This window comes from Rhopilema esculentum, chromosome 10, assembly GCF_057945365.1.
Source record: "Rhopilema esculentum isolate cy_ngs chromosome 10, ASM5794536v1, whole genome shotgun sequence".
Lineage (NCBI taxonomy): Eukaryota > Metazoa > Cnidaria > Scyphozoa > Rhizostomeae > Rhizostomatidae > Rhopilema > Rhopilema esculentum.
In genome coordinates, this window is record NC_142824.1 from 2,003,359 (window position 1) to 2,031,353 (window position 27,995).

General features: G+C 36.0%; 3 protein-coding genes across 5 annotated transcripts; all 3 read left to right on the top strand.

Moving 5' to 3' along the window:
- Positions 1–2,164: 2,164 nt before the first annotated feature.
- On the top strand, positions 2,165–11,314 carry LOC135689548 (uncharacterized). Of its 2 annotated transcripts, XM_065206827.2 has the most exons (12): positions 2,165–2,452; positions 2,929–3,122; positions 3,253–3,455; positions 3,656–3,713; positions 4,029–4,321; positions 4,939–5,100; positions 5,602–5,740; positions 5,931–6,078; positions 6,529–6,863; positions 7,277–7,402; positions 8,444–8,498; positions 10,481–11,314. In XM_065206827.2, the coding sequence occupies exons 1-11, from the start codon at positions 2,241–2,243 to the stop codon at positions 8,491–8,493; spliced, it is 1,920 nt and encodes a 639-aa protein (XP_065062899.2). In that variant the 5' UTR covers positions 2,165–2,240; the 3' UTR covers positions 8,494–8,498; positions 10,481–11,314. The 2 variants fall into 2 exon arrangements, with proteins under 2 accessions (XP_065062899.2, XP_065062881.2); XM_065206809.2 differs by lacking the exon at positions 8,444–8,498.
- Positions 8,505–10,536, top strand: LOC148959215 (uncharacterized). The gene is made up of 6 exons (XM_089110616.1): positions 8,505–9,156; positions 9,211–9,264; positions 9,319–9,534; positions 9,589–9,642; positions 9,805–10,040; positions 10,149–10,536. The coding sequence occupies exons 1-6, from the start codon at positions 9,021–9,023 to the stop codon at positions 10,203–10,205; spliced, it is 753 nt and encodes a 250-aa protein (XP_088966742.1). The 5' UTR covers positions 8,505–9,020; the 3' UTR covers positions 10,206–10,536.
- A 3,701-nt stretch (positions 11,315–15,015) lies between the features above and the next one.
- Positions 15,016–27,695, top strand: LOC135692283 (b(0,+)-type amino acid transporter 1). Of its 2 annotated transcripts, none has more exons than XM_065210387.2 (10): positions 15,016–15,854; positions 19,471–19,596; positions 19,832–19,934; positions 20,653–20,697; positions 21,185–21,308; positions 23,706–23,809; positions 24,685–24,781; positions 25,283–25,438; positions 26,161–26,338; positions 26,649–27,695. In XM_065210387.2, the coding sequence occupies exons 1-10, from the start codon at positions 15,350–15,352 to the stop codon at positions 26,738–26,740; spliced, it is 1,530 nt and encodes a 509-aa protein (XP_065066459.1). In that variant the 5' UTR covers positions 15,016–15,349; the 3' UTR covers positions 26,741–27,695. The 2 variants fall into 2 exon arrangements, with proteins under 2 accessions (XP_065066459.1, XP_065066468.1); XM_065210396.2 differs by lacking the exon at positions 15,016–15,854 and adding an exon at positions 16,250–16,888.
- Positions 27,696–27,995: the final 300 nt, after the last annotated feature.

The window sequence follows — 27,995 nt, forward strand, 5'->3', positions numbered from 1 at the left end:
CACATTAATTACAACATACCGAAGAAAAGCAAATCCACATTAATGCAATCACTCATGTGAAAGTAATAGAAACTTACAAGTTAAACCGGAAATATAATGCACAAAATAATGAAAGGAATTATCGAATTTTCGGGCTCTCTCTATTTCAAAGCGAGCTTTCAGTCTTTATCTCCTCCAAAATTTAGCAAGACAAAAAACTGCTAAATTGTTATCTTTCAACCAATCGAATTCTCAAGATTACATATATTGCGTAGTAGTACGCTGGTCGACCTACTGTATTCTCTCAAATGAGTGCCCTCTCTCTAATGAGCGCTCCCTTTTTGAGCAAAAATTTGAATAACCGCCCCTCTCCAATAATGAGCGCCCTCCCCAAATATTATGAAAACAGATGGACAAAAGCAGATCATCGCAATTTTCAATTATCAGCTAATTTAAGAAAACCTATGTTAATTCAATTGGAAAAGGTTTTCTTCAAATACTGACAGAACCAGATAAAAATCAATTGGATGGTATTGAAAATTTAGATTTTCAAGATGCCACACCAGTATTAATAAAAATTGACGAGGATTCCGACTCTGAAGAAATTGATATCTTGTAAATGTCTTACCTTCAAAATGTGTGATGCAAATGCAATCTTAATATTTGCAAAAACAATGATCGTTTGAATTCTAAAGCTCAGTTATTTATTGGTGGATTTCTATCTATTTTCAATGAGTACACCCTCTGTGTGGCCAAAATATAAATTGAGCGACCCCGGTGTTCATTAGAGAGAATATGGTGTGTAACCGACTCAAAAGCAACTGAAGATGCAAACTCAAAACATTTTTTCAGCAAATCAATTAATTACATGTTACGTCATTTAGGTAAGTTGTTTAAAATTCAATTATTAAATCCAAAATTACAATAAGAAGATTAAAGAAATAGAAAACAACCCTATATAAGAGTAAGTCAGCTGACGGACACATGAAAAAAACTCAAGATAGAGCTATCAAAGCCATGTGCCCGGTTGACGTGATCTGACGACAAGTTTACAATTCATTTTGGTTTGCATAACAGTAAGAATGAGATAATAGAAATGTAAATAACACTAGAAAAAAGCAAGGGAAATGAAAAAAGAAAAGAAAAACTACATTAAAGATAAAAAATGGGAAAATTTCATTTATCGTATGTGCTGGTATTTTCATCATATTCGATTAGGTCGGACTTTCTAAAAGGTGGCGTTTAATTTTATTTTTAAAAGATATTTTGCTGTTAGAAACTGAAGATCGCCAAAAGGACAGTCTCCTTTGCAGTCGATGTTGTTAGAAACTGGGAATCGCAGGGTCGCAGCTCTATGATTTAATTTGTTTTACTTGGCGTCTAAAGGCAAAATGTCTTGCTCTGAAATAGTACACGCGATATTTTTTTCAAAAAAGGGCATTTTTACACTTTTACCAATATGGAGGTCCTGTGCCCCCGTGCTCCCCCCCCCCCCCGACTCCGGCGACCCTGTATCGCCCTGTATTTAGTCCTCAATGGGTGGTTGATAATCTTAAAAGTGGAAACTGTCGGCATCAAAATGCATTCAAGCATTATCGAACACATTTCGGCTTTTTCGCGATATCCCCTTATTAGAAAGGGGATTGCAACACCCAGCTCCTATATCTCCCGCGGCCTATGGGCATGCTATAAAGAGAATGAGAAAAATACTTCTGTTTGAAATAACCTTTAAACTAAAACCATTCCGATATCATTCAGCTTCATGGACATTTTTTAACCAAAATATCCTCAACAGTGTTCTTTACACTTAAATTCATTCAATAAATAGCAATAAATTCAACTTGTTATTGCTATTTAAACTTTTTATAGTCAATGAATTCTGGTGACACTAATACCATCTTGTAGCAGGTGGTGCAATACTTTATGAACGTAAGCGTAGTTTTGACCCGAAGAGTGATGTTTTAGCACGTTCTTCTTAAAAGAGATGCTCTACCTTTCCAAAGAAATGGGTAAGGAGGGCTCTATACCCCTGAGTATCCGTTGAAAAGTGTTTCAGGAAAGTATCAGGAAACGTCAAAAGTCAAGAAAGCCGCATATGATCCTAGAATCGAGCATTAGTGCTGTGTCCCTTATTTTTGGTGCCATGATCAGTGAAAGTGGTTGCTGTTGCTTTAAGTGACATCACATGATTTTCACGGGACGTTGTTGTTTACTTCCCGTTGTTGAGATTTTTTTGGAATCAGCTCCATGCTGCAAGCAAAATGGGGAGTTTTCATGTTTGTCTCTTTGCCTTGACAACTTTTTTTATAGCATTCGTGGAGCCTTTCAGTGATTCGAGGCTTGAACTTGTCAAAATTTCAAATGATGGAGATACACAAGTCTCCATTGTTCTCCATAACAAAAATGGACTCTGCCGCTGGACTGTGTACAAGAAGGCCTTGCTCGTGGAACCACAAATTAGATCAAGTAGCTGGTATGACGTCTTGCTGTTGGAAATATATGTCTATTTATGTTTCAATATTATACAGAGCTAAGTTATTGGCATTGCGCACAGTGTTTGGTAGTGTGTTCAACATGTCAGTAGTAGTAATAACAATTTGATTAACCAAGAAATCAATATATTTGGAAGGTTTGTTGTATCCAGAAAAAAATTAGGATCTTTTCACCAAATCCTATTTTGGTCTGCCATATTCTGTATTAGAATTTCCTAAAAGATGGAAAGTGATTCGCAGTCTTTTTCGTTGGCTTTTGAAGGTTGCTTCTGTAAAGCTACACACTTACATATACTTAAAACATGTGCTGTCTTAGCAACCGATTCTTCCTCATCATAGCCACAAAGAGTAGTTTCAAAAACAAAGCTTAAATAATAGCCCTTAAATGAATTTTCTCACTTGATAGGAATGGCAGGGAACATTTCATCTTTTTAGTGATAAATTCATTTCTTACAAGGCACAACTTACCTCTTCCAAATGGCTTAACAGCGGAATCAAGTCCATCAGCAATATCAGTTTCTAATGTTACAGCACTTGTATTCATACAAGCATCAAATGGTCAGGTCTATATGTCATCAGTGACAAAAGAAGAAGCCCCAAAATTTGGTGGCTGGTTGATAGTTGGTGGGACAAAGCTTGCATTTAATGATGGTAATTTATATTTCCAGTCTCCATATTATTTCAATACACATTCTAAATTTCCACATCTCTCTTCAAGTTTCCTGCAATTTTTCAGAAATTGTGTAAGTTGAGAATGCTTCAAGATTTTGATAAATTGTAGGTTCAAAGCTGAATGGAATGGACAATGTTAAAGCAGCTTTTTATGCAAATAAGCCATATGTTATAGCAAGGAGTCGTACTAACTCATCTAAATGCTACTGGACATGCCTTGCTGATAACAAATGGTCGGGATGGAGTCTTATTGGTGGTGGATCTGTTGCTCTTCTGACTGATGTGTCAGTTGTCTACAATTCATTTTCTAAGGTAACGCAATTTCTTTAATGATAAACTTATGGAACATATCATTTTAAAATACCACAAGAATAGAGGGGCAGGATGGTAATGTAATGAAAGCAGAGTCCTTAAGCAAAAGGTAAGTTTAAAGATGCCCTGACTTGCCTTTTTGTGTTGATTGAGCTCTTCCTTAGCCAGATCAGTTAGAATAACTTGATTTTCTCCTTTAGTACCTGGAGGCATTTGCTGTCATGACAGATGGTTATATGTACAGAACATGGCAAACAGGTATTCAAATTATGTATAACACACCCCAGGTCATTTCTCTAGCACTAGAAACATGTTGTTATAGAATGAATTTTTATTGAAGATTGAAAATGCAAGTTTCGTTTATATGCCTGCTTTTGCAATTTAGGGAACTATCACAGTATTCTATTCCTCATTTAACTGTTGCCATATGCACAAATTCTTATTTATTAAATAAAAATGCAATCTTTTAAACTAAACATTAGATGAGTTGTATCTGTTTAAAGTTTACAGGTCTGTGACAAATGTCTAGTATTGAAAATTTGTTTCTTTGAACCTGCATCTTTCATCTAAAAGGCTTTTCTGACTGGCATTCCTGGGACAAAACGGGCTACTATGCTCCAAAATCAGTTCATGCACCAGTGGCTCATGAAATGGATACAAATATGTTCAATGGAAGAATAAATGTATTTGTCCACGGTACAGATGGAAAAATGCACCATATTTGGCAGACAACTTGTGACAATGTCCCAAACCCATGGGGCTGGTGTACATGGAGTACTTGGAATACTATTGGAGAGAGTGTTCCTCCTGCAATGAACATAGCTAACACTTTAAGCATTGCAAACAACATGCATCTAGGTGTTGAGGTAAGAACATTGATTTGCTAGCTAGTTTTAAACAGCATTCTATAGTTTGAAAACTGTTCTGTTCTGTAGTATAAGAAACATTTTACAAATTCTTTCTACATGAAATTATCTGACACATCTCACTAAGCCATATGCCATATGCTAAATATTTTAACAGGAGAAGAACATATCTGCAGTCAAAAGGCTAGAATTTTTACTACATTCATAAACAGTTTTCCTCCATATGCAAAAAATTTATATGCACATGAAAAAACTTAAATACAATTAAAGATATTTGAACCTCATCAAGTCTCAATGAGTCTTGATCTTCAATATCATGTTGGCAATATTTTTCATTTAGAGGGGATTTGATATGAGAGTCATTGGAATCAAGGGATTTCAAATCATCACATGATAAGAGTGTTGTGTCAATGTCTTTCTTTTCTGCATCACCATCTTCTTCAGCTAAAGACACCAAGTTATCTGATCAGGTAGATTTCAATGGCTCTGCAACTCTTTGATTATTATTTGCAATGTTATTGGGGATAATCATAGTGGGTTAGGGAAACGACAGCTTGAAGAGTGTTACCGTTTAGGAAAGAGAGTGATTACTTGAGCATAATTATATGCCCTTTTAGATTTTTACAGTAGACAAAAGAGGAAAGTTGAACTATATGTGGCAATCTGAACGACATGGAAAATGGCACAGTTGGAAAATTGTCACAGAAACCCAGTCTGCTGCTCTTGCTACCATTGCAACTGTTACAGATGACAAGACAGGGTGGTGGATTGCTTATGGAGTGAGTCTAGTGCTACTGTATCATTATATTCTATTGAGTAGTAGCCAGCTAATTGTCTATCCCTTGACTTGTGCAAGATATTTTATATTATTCCCTGTTCTATGTAAAAAAACTCCAGGAAATAGTATTTAGCTATATATGACAACTTTTATTTCCCACCTTAGAAACGACATTTGGTGTTTAAAGGTATGTACTGTAATGGCAAGGTTAAGTTAAATTATGTTAGGGTTCTAAAGAAAAACTTACAATATATGTAGACAATAGTGCGAGTAGGCATGAAACAAAGATACAGTTTTTGGTAACATCCATGTCTTTATTCTAGTTTCAATCAACTAATTTTCTCTCCGTGATCTCGGATATTTTAAATTTTCTGGATATTGTCGGAATAACTAGATTAGATTGGCAAACATAGTCATTTATGTTAACTGCTTTTGTCAACAAGTAAACGTTGCTTGATTGTTTGGACTCTCAAACGCATTTCTTTTTATTCTTTCTTTTTAGCTTGATGCATCAGACAATGTTTTCTTTATTCAAGAAAAAAGATCTATTGTTGTATCCCCGGCGAAGATAGTTTCTGGTGATGCTGTTGATATCAAATGGTCGGTTCCCACTGATCAAGCAACTCACATGGATTGGATCGGTAATTGGAATAATTGGTATAATTGGAATAATTGGAAGAATTGGAGTTAATATGCATTCTCGTCAGTCCTTACGATACCACTATTAACCTCTGAAGCATTTATAATCTCAATGAAGCTTTAAAGTGATATACGCTTCTTGTTTAAGCATTCAAATCATGAGTGCTCCTCTAGTTTTATTTTTTCGCCTAGGTGTATACCAGAAGGGTGTTGACAGTCATGAGTATGTGGACTATTATTATGTTGGAGGAACCCAGAATCCCTACAAAGACCCTGTACCAAATGGGGAACTAAAGTTCAGCTCATACCTTCCTGCTGGTATCTATGAGTATCGATATTTGTAAGTAAAATTTATGAAGAATGTTTTATTTTCTTTATAATTTTAATTGTTTAATTTCTTTTTTCTCACAATGTGCATCTGTGAGGTCTCATGGAAGGGTAGCTGTTGGTCTTTTGTTTTCATGTACAACATCCATAAGTCTGTTGTCAAAGAAGTTTTGTTGAAAGCTTTTTTGATTTTATGACCTTGCATTCGTAGATCTAGAAACGAAAATGTACAGCACAACACAAAAGCAACCATGAATAGGCTTCCATGTACTGGCAACAACATTAAACATGTTATGTTGTAAACAACACAGTACAGCATCCAACAATATTGATTGTTTCTTTGTCTAGCTGTTTTTCTGTTGATCCCTTAAGTTGGCGAATTTATGAAATCTTATCAAAGGAACTATAACAGGCACTGTTTATTCCAATGATATAGAAGCATTGTTGTCTTTATTTCTTTTAGAGTGAATAAGAGGTTTGTACCCGCTGTACAGTCATCATTAGAAGTGACCAAGGGACCATCTGATGTCAAGTGGGTGCAAGTGTTCAGAGGCCTCTTCACTGGTCTGCACTTAAAAAATGTCAGCGTTGAGACTTGTGTCAAGGATGCCGAGAAGACTGTTGACTATTTTGAAAAGGCCTTCGCTGCATTTGAAGACAGGGAGATTTATAAAGGACTTCATCTGGTTGGGTATGGTTTGTCAGGGGCAACTTTAGCCATGAAAGACTGCCACATAGATTCAGCTATCATTGCTGCGATTGAAAAGTTTGTCAAGGATTTGATTTCCTGCATTGAAGGTTAGAAATTTTCAAAGAAATTTGCTTTAAAGCTCACTTCTGTCTAATATAGTGACAAACAGTTGGGAGAATCGTTGACATGCCCTCTTTTAGAATTCTTTTTCGGAATGAAATGGTTTGCATTGCAAATTGTATTGCAGTTGGTTCGTTTCTGAAATAGGTTTTCTTGAGAAATGTAACAGTTAACATCTGAGATCTGAGTTCTTCCGTCGATGAAATGTGGTCATCTCTTTCTTTGTAAAGACTCTTTCCTGTAACTCTCTGGTCTAATTGGTGATAAGAGGAAATAAGAGCAAATAAGGATTATTACTTTGGCTACAAAAATGAATTTGTAATTGGTCTATAATAAAAATTTCGAAGTGCAAATGGTCTTGCCATGATATTGCAACTCTTATTGTTTCTTGCTTTTGCAGGCTCCTGTGTCCACTTTGCAATTGATGCCCTCAAAGAAGTCGTCATCCTGTTTGAAAATATCTATGAGATATATGGAGATATTCGGGGTGCCTCGAATTCCTTCAAAATCAAAGCCTACGAACAGGGTATGTTCTATTGAATGTTAACTGTCCTTTGCTTAACAAATGTTGTACCTACTTTTTTCATCTTCAGGGCATTATCGAGCTGTTTAAAAATTGTTTACCGATAGTATTCTGTACTCAGATGTTTTCTGTATATTTGCTTGAAAGATTTGGTTAATCCATGTAGAGAAAAGACCACAAGCCTGCAGTGTGGTGCAGTAGAAACCAGCACACAAGAACCTCAGCTATTTCTTTTAAGCCCTATTGGGTACTTACTCAAGGAGTATCTTTTAGCAAAACAGGGTTTAGGTTCTTATAACATTGGTCCTTTGTAACTGCTCTTTAAAGCTATTTGGTATATCATTATTTTAGATCCTTAATCCTTGCCTTTTTATTTCCCTACACTAGAAAATGAATATCTACATTATAAAATGTCTCTTGAATCTTTGTTAAATCGTTTGAATAAGAATATTTTTGCAAATTAGGGTCAATATGGTGTTTGTCAAATTGTCCAAAAATGCCACTTTTCAATATTCTTATTTAGTGAAATCACCCGAGATCTTAGAGCCAAAGTGGCGTCGTTTTTGTCAATATTTTGATATGCTATCTTTCCTTTCATGTCCTTTCAAACGAATATGGTTGGCTGTTTCTATAAGCATGTGAGAACCCCCCTTTTGCCGTGTCCAGTGTCAAAGTGGACTTTGCCAAACAGTGGAGGCTCCTGGGATACTTTTTGAGGGAAGACCTTTGGATATCGAGACCTAAAACTTTGCTCTGTTTTCTTGTGTTCTAGAGCATTAATGATGTGTAAATTCTTTAGCTGGCAAGGGTTACTTTCAGAGGCATCACCCCCGTCACTAGTCTTTAAAGCCCATCTCTGTGGCCAACTGCTTTCCAAATTACGATTCTTGTAACAACAAGTTACAAATCAAACCCTCAAATTGTAGAATCTCAAACATATTGCAAAGCATACTTCGTAAACTTTTGTGCGCGCACGTGAACACGCTTACACACAACACATTCACGTTACATAGCCACTGCCAAAAACTTAGCCTTGTTTCCCAGGAGGATGGAACGTTGGTCGTGTGGTCTATTCCTGTGTTAATCTACGATAAGGAAGGTATTATGCTAGCTTTGCAAAGTTTATTCCAGTACATTTTTTATTCATTTCTTTGTCGTTTTAAGCATTAGATATTCTGTGACATCTTCATATATACCTGCTATGCATTAGTCTTAGCAAGAGTCTTTGTCGCGAAGACAAAGGAAGTCTCTGATGTTCAATGCCAACGTTCGTTTCAAAAATTTAAATCTTGTCCAACAATGATTAATAAAAATAAATTAATTTGATTTCAAGATGTTTTGTTTAAAATTCGTTTCCCTTTTTGGGGTGACACAAACAAGAAAAATGTAAAGCCTGAAATACACGATCAGTTTTTATCAGTTTTTAACTGACAGTTTTTAGCTTTCAGTCAAAACTGATCGTGTATCTAGCAAAAACGGACAAAAACTGATGCATTAATGAACGTCAGTTTTTGACTGAAGAAGTTGAATACGTCAAACTTCATCGGTTTTTTTAAATGATGGGATTTCTAGCCTTTTCTTGACGACCAAAGCTGACGTAGAATAATTCTATGACGTAGAAATGGATGGCTTTATATTGCTTCTCATAGGTCACGCAAAGTTCTATGACGTAGAAATGGATGGCTTTATATTGCTTCTCATAGGTCACGCAAAGTTCTATGACGTAGAAATGGATGGCTTTATATTGCTTCTCATAGGTCACGCAAAGTTCTATGACGTAGAAATGGATGGCTTTAAATTGCTTTTCAAAGGTCACGCAAAGTTCTATGACGTAGAAATGGATGGCTTTATATTGCTTCTCATAGGTCACGCAAAGTTCTATGACGTAGAAATGGATGGCTTTAAATTGCTTTTCAAAGGTCACGCAAAGTTCTATGACGTAGAAATGGATGGCTTTATATTGCTTCTCATAGGTCACGCAAAGTTCTATGACGTAGAAATGGATGGCTTTATATTGCTTCTCATAGGTCACGCAAAGTTCTATGACGTAGAAATGGATGGCTTTATATTGCTTCTCATAGGTCACGCAAAGTTCTATGACGTAGAAATGGATGGCTTTATATTTCTTCTCATAGGTCACGCAAAGTTCTATGACGTAGAAATGGATGGCTTTAAGTTGCTTCTCATAGGTCACGCAAAGTTCTATGACGTAGAAATGGATGGCTTTATATTGCTTCTCATAGGTCACGCAAAGTTCTATGACGTAGAAATGGATGGCTTTAAGTTGCTTCTCATAGTTCACGCATAATTGTATGACGTAGAAATGGATGGCTATATATTGCTTCTCATAGGTCACGCAAAGTTCTATGACGTAGAAATGGATGGCTTTAAATTGCTTTTCAAAGGTCACGCAAAGTTCTATGACGTAGAAATGGATGGCTTTATATTGCTTCTCATAGGTCACGCAAAGTTCTATGACGTAGAAATGGATGGCTTTATATTGCTTCTCATAGGTCACGCAAAGTTCTATGACGTAGAAATGGATGGCTTTATATTGCTTCTCATAGGTCACGCAAAGTTCTATGACGTAGAAATGGATGGCTTTATATTGCTTCTCATAGGTCACGCAAAGTTCTATGACGTAGAAATGGATGGCTTTAAGTTGCTATTCATAGTTTACGCATAATTCTATGAGGTAGAAATGGATGGCTTTAAGTTGCTATTCATAGTTCACGCATAATTCTATGAGGTAGAAATGGATGGCTTTAAGTTGCTACTCATAGTTCACGCAAATTTCTATGATTAGGAAATTGAATAACTGCATTCATCAAACTGATTGTACATTTCTACAAAGCTGCCCCTCTTTATCAAAACTACGCCCCTTGTTAACATCATTTTAATGATATGAAAAGCAGCTGCTCTAGACCCTGAGTCCTTGGTTGTGCACGTTTGTTGTCGTCTTGAAGCAACAAAAAAATGTTTTGGGTTTTGAAATTTTGGAATAACGGTAGATGGAATCGAAATGCTAATCGGATAACCCTCCACCTTTTTAACTGTGTTTTTCTTGTTTTTTTTTCGTAGGTGCATACTGTGTTGGACGTGCTGTCTATGCATGTACTAATTTAAGACTAAAATGAGAATAATACCCGCAATTGATGTACTGGAATGTCGCGTCTGATCCGTTTTGAACAATCCAATGAACTAAACAGATGAAGTGGAATCTAGACTAGTTAAGAGTTAATGGTTTTTTGAGTGTACTGTAATGTGATGTGTATTAGCAGCCTATTTTTCAATAAATATACCATAATTTTCTTAATGATTTGCACTTGTTATCTCTTCTGGCTTTTCTGCCTGGGTTACAGTAATGCTTCAAGGGGTGTAGGCAGGGCCGTCGCTAGCGGCATCCCCCTAGAAAATTCTTGTCGTCAAATTTCCGAAAAGTAGAGTTTTGTCGGGTTTTGCTTTCAAAGTTCCCAGAACAATAGCTTTAGCAAACAGTGGAGATGAGGATAACACCGAAGAAGTATCACCCAAAAGCCCTCAGCAATTAAGACTAGGCATAGATAGCGCTTGTTGTGTAAGTTTGCTGTTACTACGTATGTTTATGTAACTGCGCATATCTGTTTTATAACTAACTAGAGGATAATTTACCATAATGCGTTCACAGTTCTTTTATATTATGCCGTGGGAAATTTAGCGTGTATTATATCTACTTAATTATTTCTTTTTGATTGTATTCCCAATACTAACAACAGTTTGTTTGTTTATTTTGATTACCATAGATACGTTTACTAATTGTAACATAAGGAAGTGTTTAAACTATTTTATTCAGATTGGTTGTGAGTTGTTGAAGTGTAGTAGTGATTTTGATTGATGAAATGTTATGTTATTTAAAATGAAGTTATCTCCTTGAAAGTTGGAATCTGTACCGCGGAACCAGTAAAAATATTGTACAAAATGCAGCCAACCCTCCCCCCCCCCCCCCCCCAACAAAAAGTATGAAGTGATGCCCCAGGTTCCAAGTACTTTTGGCAGGCATTCTAGACAAATGAAAAGATGACACATAAAAGGAATGAACATACAGGTTGAATTTTTGATCATTTTCTTGGCTCAATTTCAGAACATCATATGTATATTAGGTTCGCTTGAAAATATTACAAAAAGTGTTAGACTAGGATTGTTATTTTGAACTGCTATTAGATTTTCTTAGAGTTACAAATAGAATCATTGTTTTGCTGTTGCTGTGAAAACCATAACCGTCAATATTTGATTTGAACTGAGCATATTTTAACCTTTTCTTGCACTAGTTGGAGTGGCTCAAAAAAGTTTATCTGCCATACCCTGAACCGGGACCTTTTGGTTTGCTGGCCACCCTGCAATTATGACACTGAGCAAAACTGAAATATAGCAGAATTAAATGCTGAACAGTAAACCATAACTATACATTTTAACAATTACGTAGATATTTTCCTTCGTTTTGAATTATCTGCAATCACAAAATTCCTGAGAATGAATATTCGCAAGTTTTATCAATGATGATTAAAATCGTTACAGAACCAAGCCCATATCTATTACCTCGCCCATTTTGTCGGCAATCCACTGGTTTTGCACCCCCCCCCCCCCCCCTCCTATGAAAATTATCTAGCAAAGGCCCTGCATCATATCGAGATCCAACGAGAGATAAAAATACTCATTTGTATTTCTACATGTTCAGCCATGAAGGCGTATTGAAACAGGTGTTAGGCGGACTGATAAATGCGATTAGAAAACGTCGGGACATGGGGTAATATTTTGGGGGAGTATTTTTAATGACGTGGTCCTCTGATTTTGAAACTTCTTTTTCATAGCAAGGGTTAGTCATAGGCGTTCGCAATTAGTAAAATTAACCGTTTATCAGTAAAATGCGCGTGGCCTAGAATATTTCAGTTTGTCCATCAAGGAAGTCTTGAGGCTGATACCGTCACTGGTCCTGGTTACATACTCTCTTTTCTCTTTTACATACTCTCAATTCTCTCTTTTCCATTGTTTGTGCTCAACCAAGATAGTATAACAGAATCATTTTCAGACAGCAAGAGTAGTTTTAGCAAAAGAATATGGATACATCGATAGTTTCCTAATTCCCCATCGCAATTAAACTTTTAATACATTCTTGATAATTTTGCAAAATTTTTTGACATCTTTAGAGAAAATTCTAAAATGTTAACTGGATGTGAAAATGTAACTGTTAACCATCTGAACTTGTTACCAACGGTAATTGAAAAATTTAAAATGTCGAACGCTGAACCTACTCCAAACCAGACAGTCAACAAATACCAAAAACCAGCTTTCAAAGGACAACCGCAATTAAATGGTCTGCCTCCCTTTCTCACCATAATTTTTCTGTTTAAACACGAATCAAAACGAGCCACTGGACACCATTCGTTAACCCTTGGATACCATATGGGTGTGGTTGAAATAAGAGGGTTAAAAAGAACTTTTTTAACCCAATTTAATGTTCAATACAAAATTTGCCGATGATTTACATAATTATTCATCTAACCTGCCAAGGTGTAAAACTACGAAGTTTTACTGAAGTTCTTCTTCACATAAAGTACAGCAATTCAATTAGTAGTAGCAGTTTTATATAGAAAAATCAACAGTTCGGTAATTAAACATCCAAAAAGCAACGGCGGCGATAATAGGTTCAATTTTACTAAACAACGATTCCACGTATATATATCTTATCTTTGGCTACTTGTTGCATTTAATGTCTTAATTGTAACTGGTTCGGTTGACTTTCAGAAGTGCACTGATTTACTCATTAAAAAAACCAGATCAATCTTGTGTATTTCAATTCTTGTGTCTTTAAATCTTTTTTATCTGCTCGAAAGGACTCAATTGCTCCTGTACTTTCTTATTCTCCTTCGGAATTTCCCTTCTCAATTCCGTTGGCCCTTTGAGGCTCTGGTACCTTGGGTGTTCCTCGTTCAAACATTTACTTAACCCCCTTTCCTGATGTACCGATTAATTTCTACCAACCAGGATTAATTTAGCGTGCAATGTTTCTTTCTTCTGACCTTATTGCTGTGACAATAGACAGGGTCTCTCATTTGAAAAAACCTTTCCATTAGCCAGAGTCAAACAAAAACGAGTTAAAAGCTGTCCGTTTTTGCATTGCATTCCCAGTAACCCATTTATGAAAAGGATAGGTTCAAAAACGGGTCTCAGAGTGGACCAGTTTTGATTGGGAATCTGGGAAACCCGTGGGTAAGTGGAAACGCCAATCCCGGGTAAGTGGAAATGCAAATCCCATTTACAACAAAAATGCGTTTTACAGGAATTTTTATGGACTATTGTTGGAAATACTGATTTCTCTCACAGCTCTGTGTGCTTTGGTTTCTGTTTATACTTTTCTTAATCTGATTTATCTGAAAAGGAGAAGATACATTTTCAATCTGGAAACATTTTAAGCCGGGTTAGTCGTAAGGAATTAAAACGAATTAAAGGTAATGTGTCTAGCTAAAGCAAGAAACTCTGCGTGGGTTTTCAGAAACATGTGATTTTTCATGTCATCACCCCAGCCAATACAGTCGTTCTGTTTATCTACCCTGCTGCGAGGTTAGCTTTTCATGTGAGCAGTTTTGCATCGCAAGAATACTAACCAATCGCAAACCGTTATTTTGATGTTACTTGACATGTTGGGTATACGCAGTCCTTTTATATGGACACATTACCGTTAAGAGTTGGCGTTTCCATTGACTCGCTTAAAAAACGGATACATTTTAACCGGTTTGTGTTTTAAATTTGCAAAGACTGTCTGAAATTGAGGCTTGGCGCTCATTTTCTGTGACAATAACAATGTAATCCTTAAACTGCCATTTGCAAAATCAGGCGTTAATCTGAATCGATGTTGTATCTGGATAAATGAATGTACATGTTGCCTGGGTATTCAGGACACTGAGTAAATTTACATATAATCGTCCACATCAAGTTAGCTAATTAGATATAAGAAGATATAAGAATGAATTTTCACGTCATGATGGAGCGAAATGGTTGTTTGATCAGCAAACAAATTTTGGATTTAAATTACCTCCTTCAAATCTTTAGATTATGACGGCCCCGAACGTTTCTTCCTCGCATTTGAGATCTCTTTCGCTACATTTTTGACCAGTGAAAAACCCAAACAATAACAGTATTTAGAATTATCAAGAAAGCTATGTTCCTGATTCTAGCAAAAGATCACCAAAAACTCGCACGACGCTGCCTCGCGAAAATTTTATATCAAATTTTTAATGTCTAACTCTTTTGCTCTATAGGCCAAAGTGAATCGTGAAAGAATTAGCCAGAATTAGTAACACTTGAGCCATTTTAGTTAACTTCAAGGTTTGTTGTCTGTCTCTAAACATCATTCCGACCTGCTGAATCGATTTGCCTCGTTTTTTGCGGGGCGTGCGCAAAGTTCATAGGCATGCGCACGCAGAAATACGTTCTTGATCGATGTTCCTTAGGACCTTAAGACATCCAGCATTCAACAGCCAATCATGACGAGAAGAGTTAAGTCTTAATTAATAATTGCATCAGCGTAAGACCACATGCTTCGCTTTATCTATCTCGCCCACCAATATCCATCCATTATTGATAATAGTCAGTGAATGGACAGAAATGTTTCGGATCTGAAACTACACACATGAATGAACCACCAGTCAACTTTAAAACCAATTCATACAATTGCATCCAGTAAGGGGGTGGTGCAAATACCACGTGTGCACTGAAGCTGTCTTTCGGTATAACGGTGGTCTGTGGAGTAAATAAAGCTGAGCAGTACCTAGTAGCCGGTGCTTAAAGGAAACAACGTTGTGTACCGATTGGTGAACAAAGCGTGCTAACATAAAATAGACTTGCATATCGGTTTAAAGCTCTTCGTTCTACATTGTAAATCGCCTTCGCACTAGGCCAAACAACGCTGCAAGCATGCCTTCATCAGAAACCCAAGCACTGAAAGAAGAAGAAGATGTTCAGGAAGAAAACCTTGTTCTAGAAAAACTTCACAGCGACGAAGTCAATAAAGTAGAACTGAAGAAGAGTATATCTCTCGCCAACGGCGTCGGGCTGATAGTGGGCACAATTATTGGTGCGGGGATTTTTATATCTCCGGCTGGCGTTCTTTCTAATGCAGGCTCTGTTGGTTTGACGATGTGTGTTTGGTTCGCATGTGGAATTATTGCTTCACTTGGTGCTTTATGTTACTGCGAATTGGGCACAACTATCCCAAGAACTGGAGGAGAGTACGCTTATTTCACGTACATTTTTGGGCCCATACCTGCCTTTCTCTATTCATGGACTGCCATTTTGGTCGTAAAGCCTGCCGCCATCGCTGCTGTGTCAATGGTTTTCGGGCAGTATGTCACGAAACCGTTTTATCCAGACTGCGAGCCCCCCAGCTACTTGATCAAAATTATTGGTTTCAGTAGCATAGGTGAGTGAAGTTATTCATCACTGTTTTTATTTCGCTTTCGTAAAAACTAGGTTATAACTTTTTGCTTTTATCGCGATTGTAAACGTCTTGGAAACAGCTATTAATGTTTTGGTTCCCCCCGGAAAAAGTCTGTCCTTGGCCTAGTAAGCGGGCTAGTCTAGACCGTCCTCGAACAGTCACATGACCCACAAGATGATGCAAAACATGAAGCAAACTCCTCATGTTCCCTACGTGGATGTTGATTGGCTCCTTCTTTCAGGCTGAGTAATTTGATTGGCTACCAATGAAAACATTGCAATGTAATAAAAGGACATTTCCTATTGTTTGATTGTATGTAAGGGAATTGTGATTGGTTGTTTTGGAACTAGAATTGTTCTATATAACAAAGGCTCCCGATTTGTTTGGCGCGCTTACTGTGAGAAAGACACGTTCTACATGCCTTGTGATCAAGAGAGTACCAAAGTTGTACAGCGGGCAAGTTGAATGAAAGACTAGTGGTAGATATAATTTGTTGAAATAGCCTTAACTGGACATGTCTGACAGTGAAAGAGAAGGTCTCCGCACTGCAACAGATGATGCTGCTGAAAGAGTGTATTCTCCGCCAGAAACCGACATCAGGACAACTGGGGGACTCAAGAAAAGCGTGAGTCTTGTCAATGGAGTAGGTTTGATTGTCGGGAGTATCATTGGCTCGGGGATATTTATATCACCCAAGTCGGTTCTAGAAAACACCAATTCGATAGGACTCTTCCTCGTAGTTTGGTTTTTATGTGGGGTGATTTCATTTATTGGTGCGCTATGCTACAGTGAACTGGGAACAACCATTCCTAAGTCTGGTGGAGAATACTCGTACTTGTATGATGTGTATGGGCCTATCCCTGCTTTCCTGTTCTCCTGGACTGCTGTTTTGGTCATCAGGCCTGCTGCTGTGGCTGGAATTGCTGTAGTTTTTGGAGAATATGCTGTCAAACCCTTTTACGAGGATTGTGATCCACCAGTTTACCTCATTAAGCTACTTGCTTTACTTTGTATAGGTATGTATGAGTGCCGGGTCAATCCTATTAACATTCGTATCCTAATATCATTATCATTTATCGTAGTTGGACTAACAATTGAGAAGTTCGAAGAGATCATAGCCTTATGTCATATTATTTATATTCACATTTTGTATTGAACTGAGATCACGAGATGACATCCAGTGATATTGACCTTTGGACTAAGGACTGAACGGGGTAACAGGGCATTATTTTAAAAATTATTTTATGATTCGTGTGGAAGGTTTTTGCAAGATATTAAATAAAGGAGATAAATTTGTAAGTTACCTTTAATAACTTTATAGTAACTTTATAGTAACTTAGGTAACTCGAACGACTTTATACCTGACGTATTTCTCAATCACGTGAGTCATGTGACTTGCTACCATACAAATCGGAACCTAGTCTCAGAAAGAAATATTGAAGGACTGATCAAGTGTAAAAATTGACATTGCCAATAGATTTCACTTCCTATCTGCTTTTGTATTGAATATTTTTTGTGAAGATTTTGACGTCGGATCTTGTTTACTGATTGATAGCAAGAGCGGCAATTCAGTATGGCAGCTGCATTCCCGAGAAAAATTTTTAAAATAACGGGTGCACTCTTGCACACCGGAAAGATGGGCGCGGTTTTAGTGTGTTTTTGGATGTGACTCAAAGTAAAAAAAATATTACAAATATGGCAAAAAGCCTTTTTAAATTTGACCGCAACTGAGATTGAAAGATGATATGTCATTCTGAATTGAGTGATCCACTTGAGATCAGGGCTGCCAGTTCAGTGGGGCAGAACTGAAAAATAAAGGCATCCTTGCGAGGGGAGAAAGCGGAAAATGTTTGTGACCCTGTTCTTTAGATTAGCCTAAAATACGCTTCAGAATATTGGTTGCAGTCATTTTCTTGCAATTGTTTCAATGACACTTTTTTCAATTGTTTCATTGTCACATTCTACCATTTTTCCATTCTATAAACGAAATTACTATCATTGAACTATAAACGGATATATTCCATTCTTAAGATGGAATTCCTTTATATTGAGGCCCTAAGGCAATTTGCCCCCTTGTCCCTTTCACGGTGGCCCTGCTTTAGATCATCCTCATGATACTCTTAGGATGCTCATGTTTTTGGTCTTTTCAAACATGAGCTTTTGACCTTTTTATTTGCTAAATCTTTAGGAATTTGAATAACAGCCACTGACCACTGATGGTAGTGGCAGGTAAGCATAGTTCAATTCTAAATCATGAATTTCCCTGGGATGTAAACAAGAAAAGTGCCATACATTATATACACAAAATCAAGAATCGCTGAGAAATTTGATGCACACTCAAATGTGCACACTTATCACAAATGCACTCTTGCACTCCTGGGTAATAGCTTGTGCACTCCTGAGATCTTGTTGAAAACTGCCATTAAATCCAGACTGGGCGGCAATTCCACAACAGTGAGAAACACTCACGTCGCGTTCCCACTAACCCACTTGAAAAACGGATAAGTTTGAAAACGGGTCTGAAAGTGTGTCAGTTTTTACCCGGATATGTTTTGACCCACCTGCGAGTTATTGGAAATGCAGAAACCCGGATAACTTCTGACCCACTTGCAACAACAGCAACATTTAAAAATTTAGATGGTGCCAAAAATAAAAAAAAACAAAATCCTGGATGTCAATGTTGCTTCCATTGGCCTACAACGATTGAAATTGAAGGATTATTGATGCTAATACTGATTTCTCTTTTTTTCACCCTGGATACATTTTAACCCAGCTTAGTGGGAACAATCAAAATTGGCTTAAAATTGGGTCGAAGAAAAATGCTGTTTCCATTGACTCACTTTAAAAACAGAAAACTTTTAACCCAGATCTGTTTTAACCCAGGCTAGTTGAAAGGCTGCCTCAGTCAACCAATGAATTGTTCTTCAAGCTAAAGCTCTTTATATTAAAACTTTTATGTCCTCTCAAGCTAGGTATTTATAAAACATTTGTTTCGTACCAAGGGTATCCCATTATTATTAGTTTGGTTTAATTCCACTCAAATTGTTTTGGAAATTCCTCAAATTTTAATTTTTCAAACCACACATTTATAAAAGAAATTCAAAAGATTTTAGGGAAACACTAAAAATTTTACATTATTCGAAATTTGAAGACATTGGGGCTTCAGTATTTCTTGTTTTCAAAATATTACACTAGTAAATTTTTATCACGAGCCACACCTTTATGGCATATAAAGTTACCTTGTACTTATTATCAAATGGTCTTGAGATAAGTTTGTGATGTGCAGTAAATTCAAAAGAAAGGCATTCTAACATCTTGTAAATGAAAATTACCATTCCCATGGAAGAGCACTGGTTTAAGATCAGAGGTGTAGTGCCAAATGCCAAGGTGCATTCCACGTAGGTAGGCCCCAATACAAGGGTTTGCATTGTGCAACATACAGCCCGTGGACATATTCTTTGGCCCTTGCTAAGTAAATTGGAGTACCATCATGCTGAGATTTCTATGATTCATTATTAAGCATATATACCAGGCTTTCATGGGAAAACATTTATCAATCATTTTTTATCATTGAAACCTATTTCTTCTTTCATTTTAGTCATCATCACCATTGTCAACTGCATCAGTGTCAAAGCAGCTGTCCGTATGCAAGACGCATTCACTTATGCCAAACTTGTTTGTATTGCAATTCTCGTGGTAGTTGGCATAATTGAGCTGGCCAAAGGTGTGAAATTGATAATCTTGTATAAATTATATAATAATCAAACTAGTTCTGCAAATAGTCATTAGTAAATACTCCAACTGTAAGCTATAGTGTTAAAAGCAGAAATTAATGTTTGGTTCTCTGCATATCCTTGGAAATTTTTCACCAATGGCACACCATCAATATATTTGATTTAGCACACAGAGATATATGTATCAACATTTTCAACCCTCATATTGGGTTTGATCTATTTTAGGTGGAGGCAAAAAGGCCTTTGATAATTCCTTCAAAGGGACCACAAGTGATTTTAGCAAAATTGCATTGTCTTTCTACATGGGATTGTGGGCATACGATGGATGGTATGTTAACTTTTGATTATAATTAACATGAGAACTCCAGACTTTTGACTTTTCCATATCCTGCAACAAATGTGAATATGTTCATGCAGACAATGACCCTTTCAAACCTATGCACTATGATATTGCTTATCTTTTGCCAACAACAAATTTTTAGAATGATAACCAAGGCAAGGTATTAATCATTGTGCACTCAGTTGTCAAGTCAAGTCTACTGTGCTGCATTCATTGAAATGTGGATAAACAGAATAGTATTTGATGTATCACAACCTTGCAGAGGAATTCCTTATTGCTTTCTTTCAAAGCACTATAGACTCTTATGAAACACAGCAGAAGAACCAACATTAGGGACCTTTGCATGTAATGTCAATTATTTTATTTCTTTACATTGTCCATTGTTGTTTTTCATAGGGGGGGGGGGTGCTCTTGCCACCAGGGTTTAAGTTGGTGATCCACTAAAAATATTTAAAAATTCAACACAGGGTTTTTTAAAAGGCTTAATAAAGTATATAATAGATAGAATTTGAAAGATTATTCAAGCTGAATCCCCATTAGGATGCATGGATACCCTATCAATGTCTTCAATAATTCTGCTGCTTTTTGTCCTGACCTTAGGCATCTTCTTACATTTGTATTTATGTTTCTCCTAATTTGATGCTAAATCTTTGCATTATGTTGGAATTTGTTTCGGCATTTCTTTAACTTGTCTTCATGTTCACAGGAACACACTGAACTATGTAACAGAGGAAATGAAGAAGCCTGCAAGGTAAGATTTTTTTTAAGAATGCCATTGAGAAATAGCTAAATGTGAAATATTCATATACATAAAGTAAACATATATAATATGTGTTTTATCTTCCCACCTAATATGAAATCAAAAACTAGGCCTGTCCAGCAGCCGGCTGTTTGGCAGATGAAAAATAAAGACTATAAGAACTTTGAATGATTTACGTGTATTTATTGTTGTTTATTCACGGCTTATTGCAGTGTTTCATTTTTGCTACATATAAGAACTTTGCCTGGAAACTGAACTGTTATTTTAGCCTTGTGTTAGAGAATATATTTTATTTTTCTTTGTTATTTTCTGTATCTGTTTTATCCTTTGTTTTGAAGAACAAACTGAGAAATATTCTCTTCCATCTGTTAGTTTTGTATTCAAAATTAAAATTAGTGACAAAATACTCTACAAATTCCCCTTGCTCACAAGGTTGCTGATGTCAATGATACATTTCTTCACTTCTGATTTAACACAGGGATCTACCATTATGTCTTGGCATATCAATGACCGTTGTTACAGGATGTTATGTCCTCATAAATATCGCATACATTGCTGTCTTGGGTAAAGATGGAATTCTGGAGTCAGCAGCTGTTGCCTTGGTATTTTATTCAAACCTTCCTTCCTTGGACTCCATTGGTAATTTTTCTTTAGGCTCGCGGCACTGATTGGTCAACTATACCGGTCTTGTGCTTGCGTTTTTCTGATTGGCCTATTTCGATCCACAACTGGGTATATATTTTTCCATCGTGTTTTTTCGGAACCTATTCTGACGTTTAATGCTCTGAGGAGTGTCAGACGAAAAAGCTTTAAGTATGTTGTAAAATGTTTGCTTTTTTCAAAGCCACTTCCTTATATTGCTTTATGTATATATATATATATATATATATATATATATATTTATTAATTATCATATTGCTGTCTAGAGTGCTCAACTTACCGGAGCGATTAGATAGACGAAAATAAACAGACTATTGTGACACAACTCTGAGTTTCATGTGTAAACAATCATCAGGTGTATAAAAGAACACAAGCTAACGGCAAGCAAGATATAACGGTGAAAACGAATAATCGAACACAATCAAACAAAGTTAATTGTGCAGAGTGATAAATCATAACAACTACATTCTAAGATCGAAAATTGCTAATCAAAAGTTTGTTTTGGTGTCTACATTGGCTTATAAATTCTGTTCTATTATTAAGTATTTTATTGTCCCCTAAAGATTGAATTATATAAAATTTTTCTGTCAGGCATAATTTACAAAAGTTGCTTCTAGCTGTGCTTTTTATTCTCTTGACAATTCTCCATTTAATGTTTGGTATCTTTCCTTGTTCCTTCAATTTCCAAATATATTTTGAAAGTTCGGTACTCTTTTTATATCTTTCGTGTTTAAAATCCTATATTCAAGGAGTGTGGACTATCTATTACAATTAAGACAAATCTCAAAACAGTAGACTTTTTAGATATACGCCTGGACCTTCAAAACAATACCATTCAACCATATCGAAAACCAAATAACAATCCTGTCTACATCAACAAACATTCTAATCACCCGCCGACAGTATTAAAAGAACTACCTAAAGGCATCAACAAACGGATATCAGAATTATCATCAACTGAAGAAATTTATAGAAGAGAAATGACCGTATATGAAGAAGCTCTTAGAAAAAGTGGTTTTAACGACAATTTGAAATACATCCCCAAAGATACCGAGAAAAGGAAAAATGAAGATAAAAAGAAGCGCAAACGGAAAATTATTTGGTTTAATCCACCCTACTCGAGGAATGTCAAAACCAACGTGGGCAAAATCTTCTTAAAGCTTGTAAAGAAACATTTCGCTGATGATGAAAAACTGGCTAAGATTTTTAATAAAAAAACACAATCAAGGTTAGTTACAGCTGCATGAAAAATATAGGTTCCATAATATCCTCACACAACAAATCTGTTTTAAACCCAAAAAGCAAGGAAGAATATGGATGTAACTGCAAAAACAAAGACGACTGCCCATTAGGAAATGAATGTTTAACACCCAACCTCATATATGAAGCAACAGTTAGCAACGATAAAGATGATGAAAAGAAAAATATATTGGCCTCACCGAAGGTACATTCAAACTACGATATGCTAACCATAACAAGGATTTTAAACACGAAAGATATAAAAAGAGTACCGAACTTTCAAAATATATTTGGAAATTGAAGGAACAAGGAAAGATACCAAACATTAAATGGAGAATTGTCAAGAGAATAAAAAGCACAGCTAGAAGCAACTTTTGTAAATTATGCCTGACAGAAAAATTTTATATAATTCAATCTTTAGGGGACAATAAAATACTTAATAATAGAACAGAATTTATAAGCCAATGTAGACACCAAAACAAACTTTTGATTAGCAATTTTCGATCTTAGAATGTAGTTGTTATGATTTATCACTCTGCACAATTAACTTTGTTTGATTGTGTTCGATTATTCGTTTTCACCGTTATATCTTGCTTGCCGTTAGCTTGTGTTCTTTTATACACCTGATGATTGTTTACACATGAAACTCAGAGTTGTGTCACAATAGTCTGTTTATTTTAGTCTATCTATATATATATATATATATATATATATATAATTTTTTTTTGAAATTCTCATATGGTAGAGGGTTTTGTGCCAAGGAAAGTTAAAATTGAAGAGTATGCTACTTTCACATGGCTGGGTGAATTTACAGGAATATTAAAATTGACATGGATGTGAAAAGCCAGCGACTGTTACACTGTACAAAATGGTTATAGATAAATGCTGATATTAGAAGCTAAAATTTTTGATAACCATAATGAATATATATTCAATTGTATCATATACTTGTCTTTAACCAAAAATATATCACAAGTAAAGTGTAACACCACATAATGAACAGACACTAATGCAATCTCAAAATGGGTTGTCTCAGTGTAACAAGTTCTCAAGAATTCAATTTTCTGCTATCTGCTTATTGTTTCTCTTTTCTTTTCCAGAGTGTGGGTAACATCTACCTTGGACCTATGAAATGGATTATTCCCATTCTTGTTGCTGCTTCAACATTTGGAGCTGTAAATGGATGTGCATTCAGCAATGGAAGGTATTTTGTCCATGAAAATTTATATTCAGAACATATTTTATTCAAAATAGACTGACCTTTGAAAATAAGCCCTTTTGAAAATAGTTTTCAAGTTGACATTCTTGCAAACACTTCCAAAATAAGCTAACCTTGAAAATGAAGTGAGGCCCAAATAAGGTTCCATATATGCAGACTACCACTACCCAAAGGGGGGGACATATGTTAAAGGAATGTTACTAAGGTTCTAAGTTACATGGAGTTTTTTCAAAACCCACAGTAACAGTTTTTAAAGAACATTTTACAAACATTTTGAATGCTTTTTGCAGTCCTCCTTATGGTGCTTTTAAATCTTCCTTCTTAATGTATATATAATATCATTCTATCATGATAATAACATCATTCAAAATTGAGCCATAACTTTTCCTTTGAGAAAACAATAAGCTGCAGCTTCATGTGGGGCAGGGGTTGCCCATTTAAATGTGTCCCATTATCCACATTCTGTGCGAGGAGAGGGGTTTAGGCTGGATCCTAGAAAGTTCTTAAACACTAACAATTGTGCACCTAGCAAGTAACACAATTCAGATGCCCAGTTCTGCTTTTAATTTGTCTGGCATTCTTCAGAATTGATAGAGTATTACTTAAAGTAGCTTTGGAAATTTGAATGGCAATTGAACAACTAGGCCTTTACTGCAGTCTTGAAAGCCATGGACATTATCCCAGCTTTGAAAATTTTTTGTCTCTATTATACTTTTATAAAACCTCTTTGTTCCTTGAACTTCCTTCTAGAACCTTGAAGGTTGAATACCCCCTCAAGGGCTCAGAAGAGACAATTTTAATATACCTAATCATGAGATGGTGTTGAGTGCATATAGCTTTATAAGTTGTATCTTTTTCAGACTTGCATTTGCTGCAGCAAGGGAAGGCCATCTACCTATTGTATTGGCTATGGTTCAAACTGAAAAGCACACCCCACTTCCATCATTAGCCTTCACAGTAAGTTTTCAACTTTGAGTATGGTATATTCTTTTTGAGATCATATCAATTATACAGTCATGTTTAATTTGAAGTCAGTGGTAAGAGTTCCTGATATTATGAAGCTTTCAGTCAAAGTGAGAAGAATCATTAGCTCTTTGTAATCCAGGGCCTAGAAATCAGAAGGTGTTGTTACATCAAGAAGAAAGACCAGGACAATGCTTGATGAGCACATATTTTGACCACTGAATACTTCCTTCCTTCTGAGATATCCTATTAGGAAATACAAATAATTAAGATCTATTTATCTCTTGAAAGAGGTAAAATAATAATGGTGACAGGAATGCTCTAGCAAGAAATCAAGATAAAGATAATAAGTCGTTATGTTATATCTTTGACCTCTGCTGTACTTGGCAAGGAAATATGTCTTTGCTGGAAACAATCAATAATACATGATGCTGATAACTACAGATGATAACTACATAATGAAATTATATTTATATATGCTTTTGTTTTTTGTAGTCTTTCATCGCTTGTCTGTTGTTGATTCCTGATGCAAGCTCCTTCGAACTCCTCGTTGAATTGTTCAGCTTCTCGTCATGGGCATTTTACTGCAGTGCATTCGTTGCATTGCTGGTTTTAAGATACAAAAAGCCAGATATACCAAGACCCTACAAGGTTTGCTTAAAAAGTCATCCTGTTAGTTTTGTCAACTAGCACCACTTTATTAACTTATTTTAAAAGTTCTAGTATAATAAGATTGTTATTCGTTTATTCGTATATAGGGTTTATATTTTTGTTGAATTTTCAATTCTACTCGTATACTTATATATAGCAAGTAAGCGAACGCCAATTGGTCAAAAGCAAGGAACCAATCAAACGCGCCAATTAACCTCTCACGTCACGTCGTGGCCAGCAGCTGCATACAAATTTCTGCTTGCCTTTAGTCATTGTCCGTGGTTTATACTCTGAGCAGTGTAAGACGAAAAGTACTTCAGTATTCTTTGTATCAGTGGCGGCTGGTAACTTCTACGGTACTGGATGAATGAGGTCTAGTACCGTGTGTACATAAAGGGCTTATTCAACGCCAATCTTTCAATGAGAATTAAGATAAGGAGGGTCAAAATTAAAATATGGTGTATTCCCTTGCTTTACCCTTTTTGCCATTAATTCAATTATCATAGAAAACTGAAAACCACACAATACAAAAATATTTCGAGCTTTCAAAAGAAAATGGTACTAGACTGGTACCACTAGTACCGCTGCAAGCCGCCACTGCTGTGCATCTTCAAATTTCGCTGCAGTAAAGTCTTATTTGGCTATAAATTATACATTGAGAAAAAAATATCTGTAAGCTTGTTTTTGTCAAAGATGTTTTTACATCAATCTCTTTTTTGTAGGTTATCATTGTTGCACCAATCCTGATGGTTGCTGTATCGATCTACTTGGTGGTTATGCCCTTCAAAAGCTCTCCAGTAGGCTGCTCTATTGCCCTGGGCGTAATTCTTCTTGGTATTCCGGTGTATTTCCTTTTTGTCCGCTACAAGTACTTGCCAGACTGGTTCTTCAACGGAATAGGTGGGTCTACACTTCGAATTACAAGGAATTTCACGCAAATTTTGCTCGTGCATTTATTTCCAATGCCATTTTAATTTTTACACAACTGGCCAATTATTTACGCTGAGATGATTAGAAAATTCAATTGATTGTTTCTCGATGAAGGTGAGGTACAGTGGAAATTTTGCATACAAGGTCGGGGGCGGGGGGGGGGTTCAGATTTTATTATAGATGTGGACACGAGTTCTAGGCTACCCTTTTTCTCTGATGTTAGATTTTATCTAATAACAATTAGGACTGGCCTGCTAATGAAAAAGTTATTCTATTTTAGATGCGTTTACAAGGAAATGTCAAAAACTGTGCAACGTTGCACTGATGGACAATAGAGAAGACAAGGTCGAAGAGGAAATGACCGTAACATGAAAACGTGCCATCTTAGGCTACTTTAATTACTATTATTGCTAGTATTTATTACTTAAGTAGGCTATTGCAATTTCTAGTACTGAATGGAAAGAATTGTCGAAGATAATACACTAGCATTGCAAAGACACAGGGGAAATGGCTGGTAAAAATGATGCCATTGAAAAACATGATTAGTTTCATATCAACCGTAGTTTTGAACAAAATATTCATAAAGTTTTCAAAAAATTTATATTTCGCGTTTGAATTGCATACCAGTTGCATTTTAATGATAAAATCTAGAGTGACTTGCAATGTTGGTTCTGGCCTCCGCAAAAATTATTGTCACAACCCAATTATATAATGGAGGTGATTTATGCTGTTAGACCGTTGGTATAAGAAAAATACTGTTGTTTTTATCATGTGAAACGTTGTATATTCTAATCATGAAATTGACGAAGAGAACAGCTTAGGCCTATTGTTTTTACTTTCGTCTCTTCGGCTGTCTGAATATCATTGACCAGACTGCCTGTCCTTGTGTGACTTTGATTAAACTCATCTGCCGCATCGGCGATGCATTTGAATTTGTCCTTAACAACCCTTTAAGTAAAGTATTGCTTGCAGCAGTATTAATGTATCACTGGATAATTGCGGATCAACGAAATCTAAGATTGCAAAATTATTTGTACATTCATTACCGAATTGACAATTCACTTTGAAATATTTTCACTTTGCAAATGGGGTATTACATTTTCGTGTGTTCTTGTAAAAACATACTACATATTTTTTTAGATTGTTGTTTTTCGTCAATTGGATATCCTATTAATTTTTAGTTACTAGTGTTTATAGTACGTGATTTTAGGCCAATCTTTTGTGCCTTAAAAATCACGTGTTATAGTTATGTGTCAAAATGGATCCTCTCTTGTAATTTAACGATTTTAATGTTGTTTCAAAGATGGTAATATATTTAGCATCAGAATTGCATTCATTAGTTTGTTGTATTTCTGCTTTTAAGCAAATTTTTAATCCGGTATCTAAATGATGAAGATATATCGCGAGCTTGTGGCAAGATTAGGCATATCATATTAGGCAAGATTAGGCATATCAAAATATATCTTCTAGTTGACCCTGCTCAACAAGTTGATCTTCAATGTAACTTTGAAGGTTGTTCTGGATAATCATCGTGGAGTTCAACAGATAATGCATAGCAAGTTTAGCATAAAGTATTTTGTCGCTTTCAAGAAATATCGAAAACTGTTTTTTAAGATTTCGTGACGGG

Coding starts and splice junctions, on each gene's coding strand:
- LOC148959215 (XM_089110616.1), top strand. CDS start 9,021: ATGGATGGCTTTATATTGCTTCTCATAGGTCACGCAAAGTTCTATGAC. Junction 9,265..9,318: donor CTTTATATTGCTTCTCATAG/GTCACGCAAAGT, acceptor TGCTTTTCAAAG/GTCACGCAAAGTTCTATGAC. Junction 9,535..9,588: donor CTTTATATTTCTTCTCATAG/GTCACGCAAAGT, acceptor TGCTTCTCATAG/GTCACGCAAAGTTCTATGAC.
- LOC135689548 (XM_065206809.2), top strand. CDS start 2,241: ATGGGGAGTTTTCATGTTTGTCTCTTTGCCTTGACAACTTTTTTTATA. Junction 3,456..3,655: donor TCTACAATTCATTTTCTAAG/GTAACGCAATTT, acceptor TTTCTCCTTTAG/TACCTGGAGGCATTTGCTGT. Junction 7,403..10,480: donor AATCAAAGCCTACGAACAGG/GTATGTTCTATT, acceptor TTTTTTTCGTAG/GTGCATACTGTGTTGGACGT.
- LOC135692283 (XM_065210387.2), top strand. CDS start 15,350: ATGCCTTCATCAGAAACCCAAGCACTGAAAGAAGAAGAAGATGTTCAG. Junction 23,810..24,684: donor TGTGCATTCAGCAATGGAAG/GTATTTTGTCCA, acceptor TATCTTTTTCAG/ACTTGCATTTGCTGCAGCAA. Junction 26,339..26,648: donor CTGGTTCTTCAACGGAATAG/GTGGGTCTACAC, acceptor ATTCTATTTTAG/ATGCGTTTACAAGGAAATGT.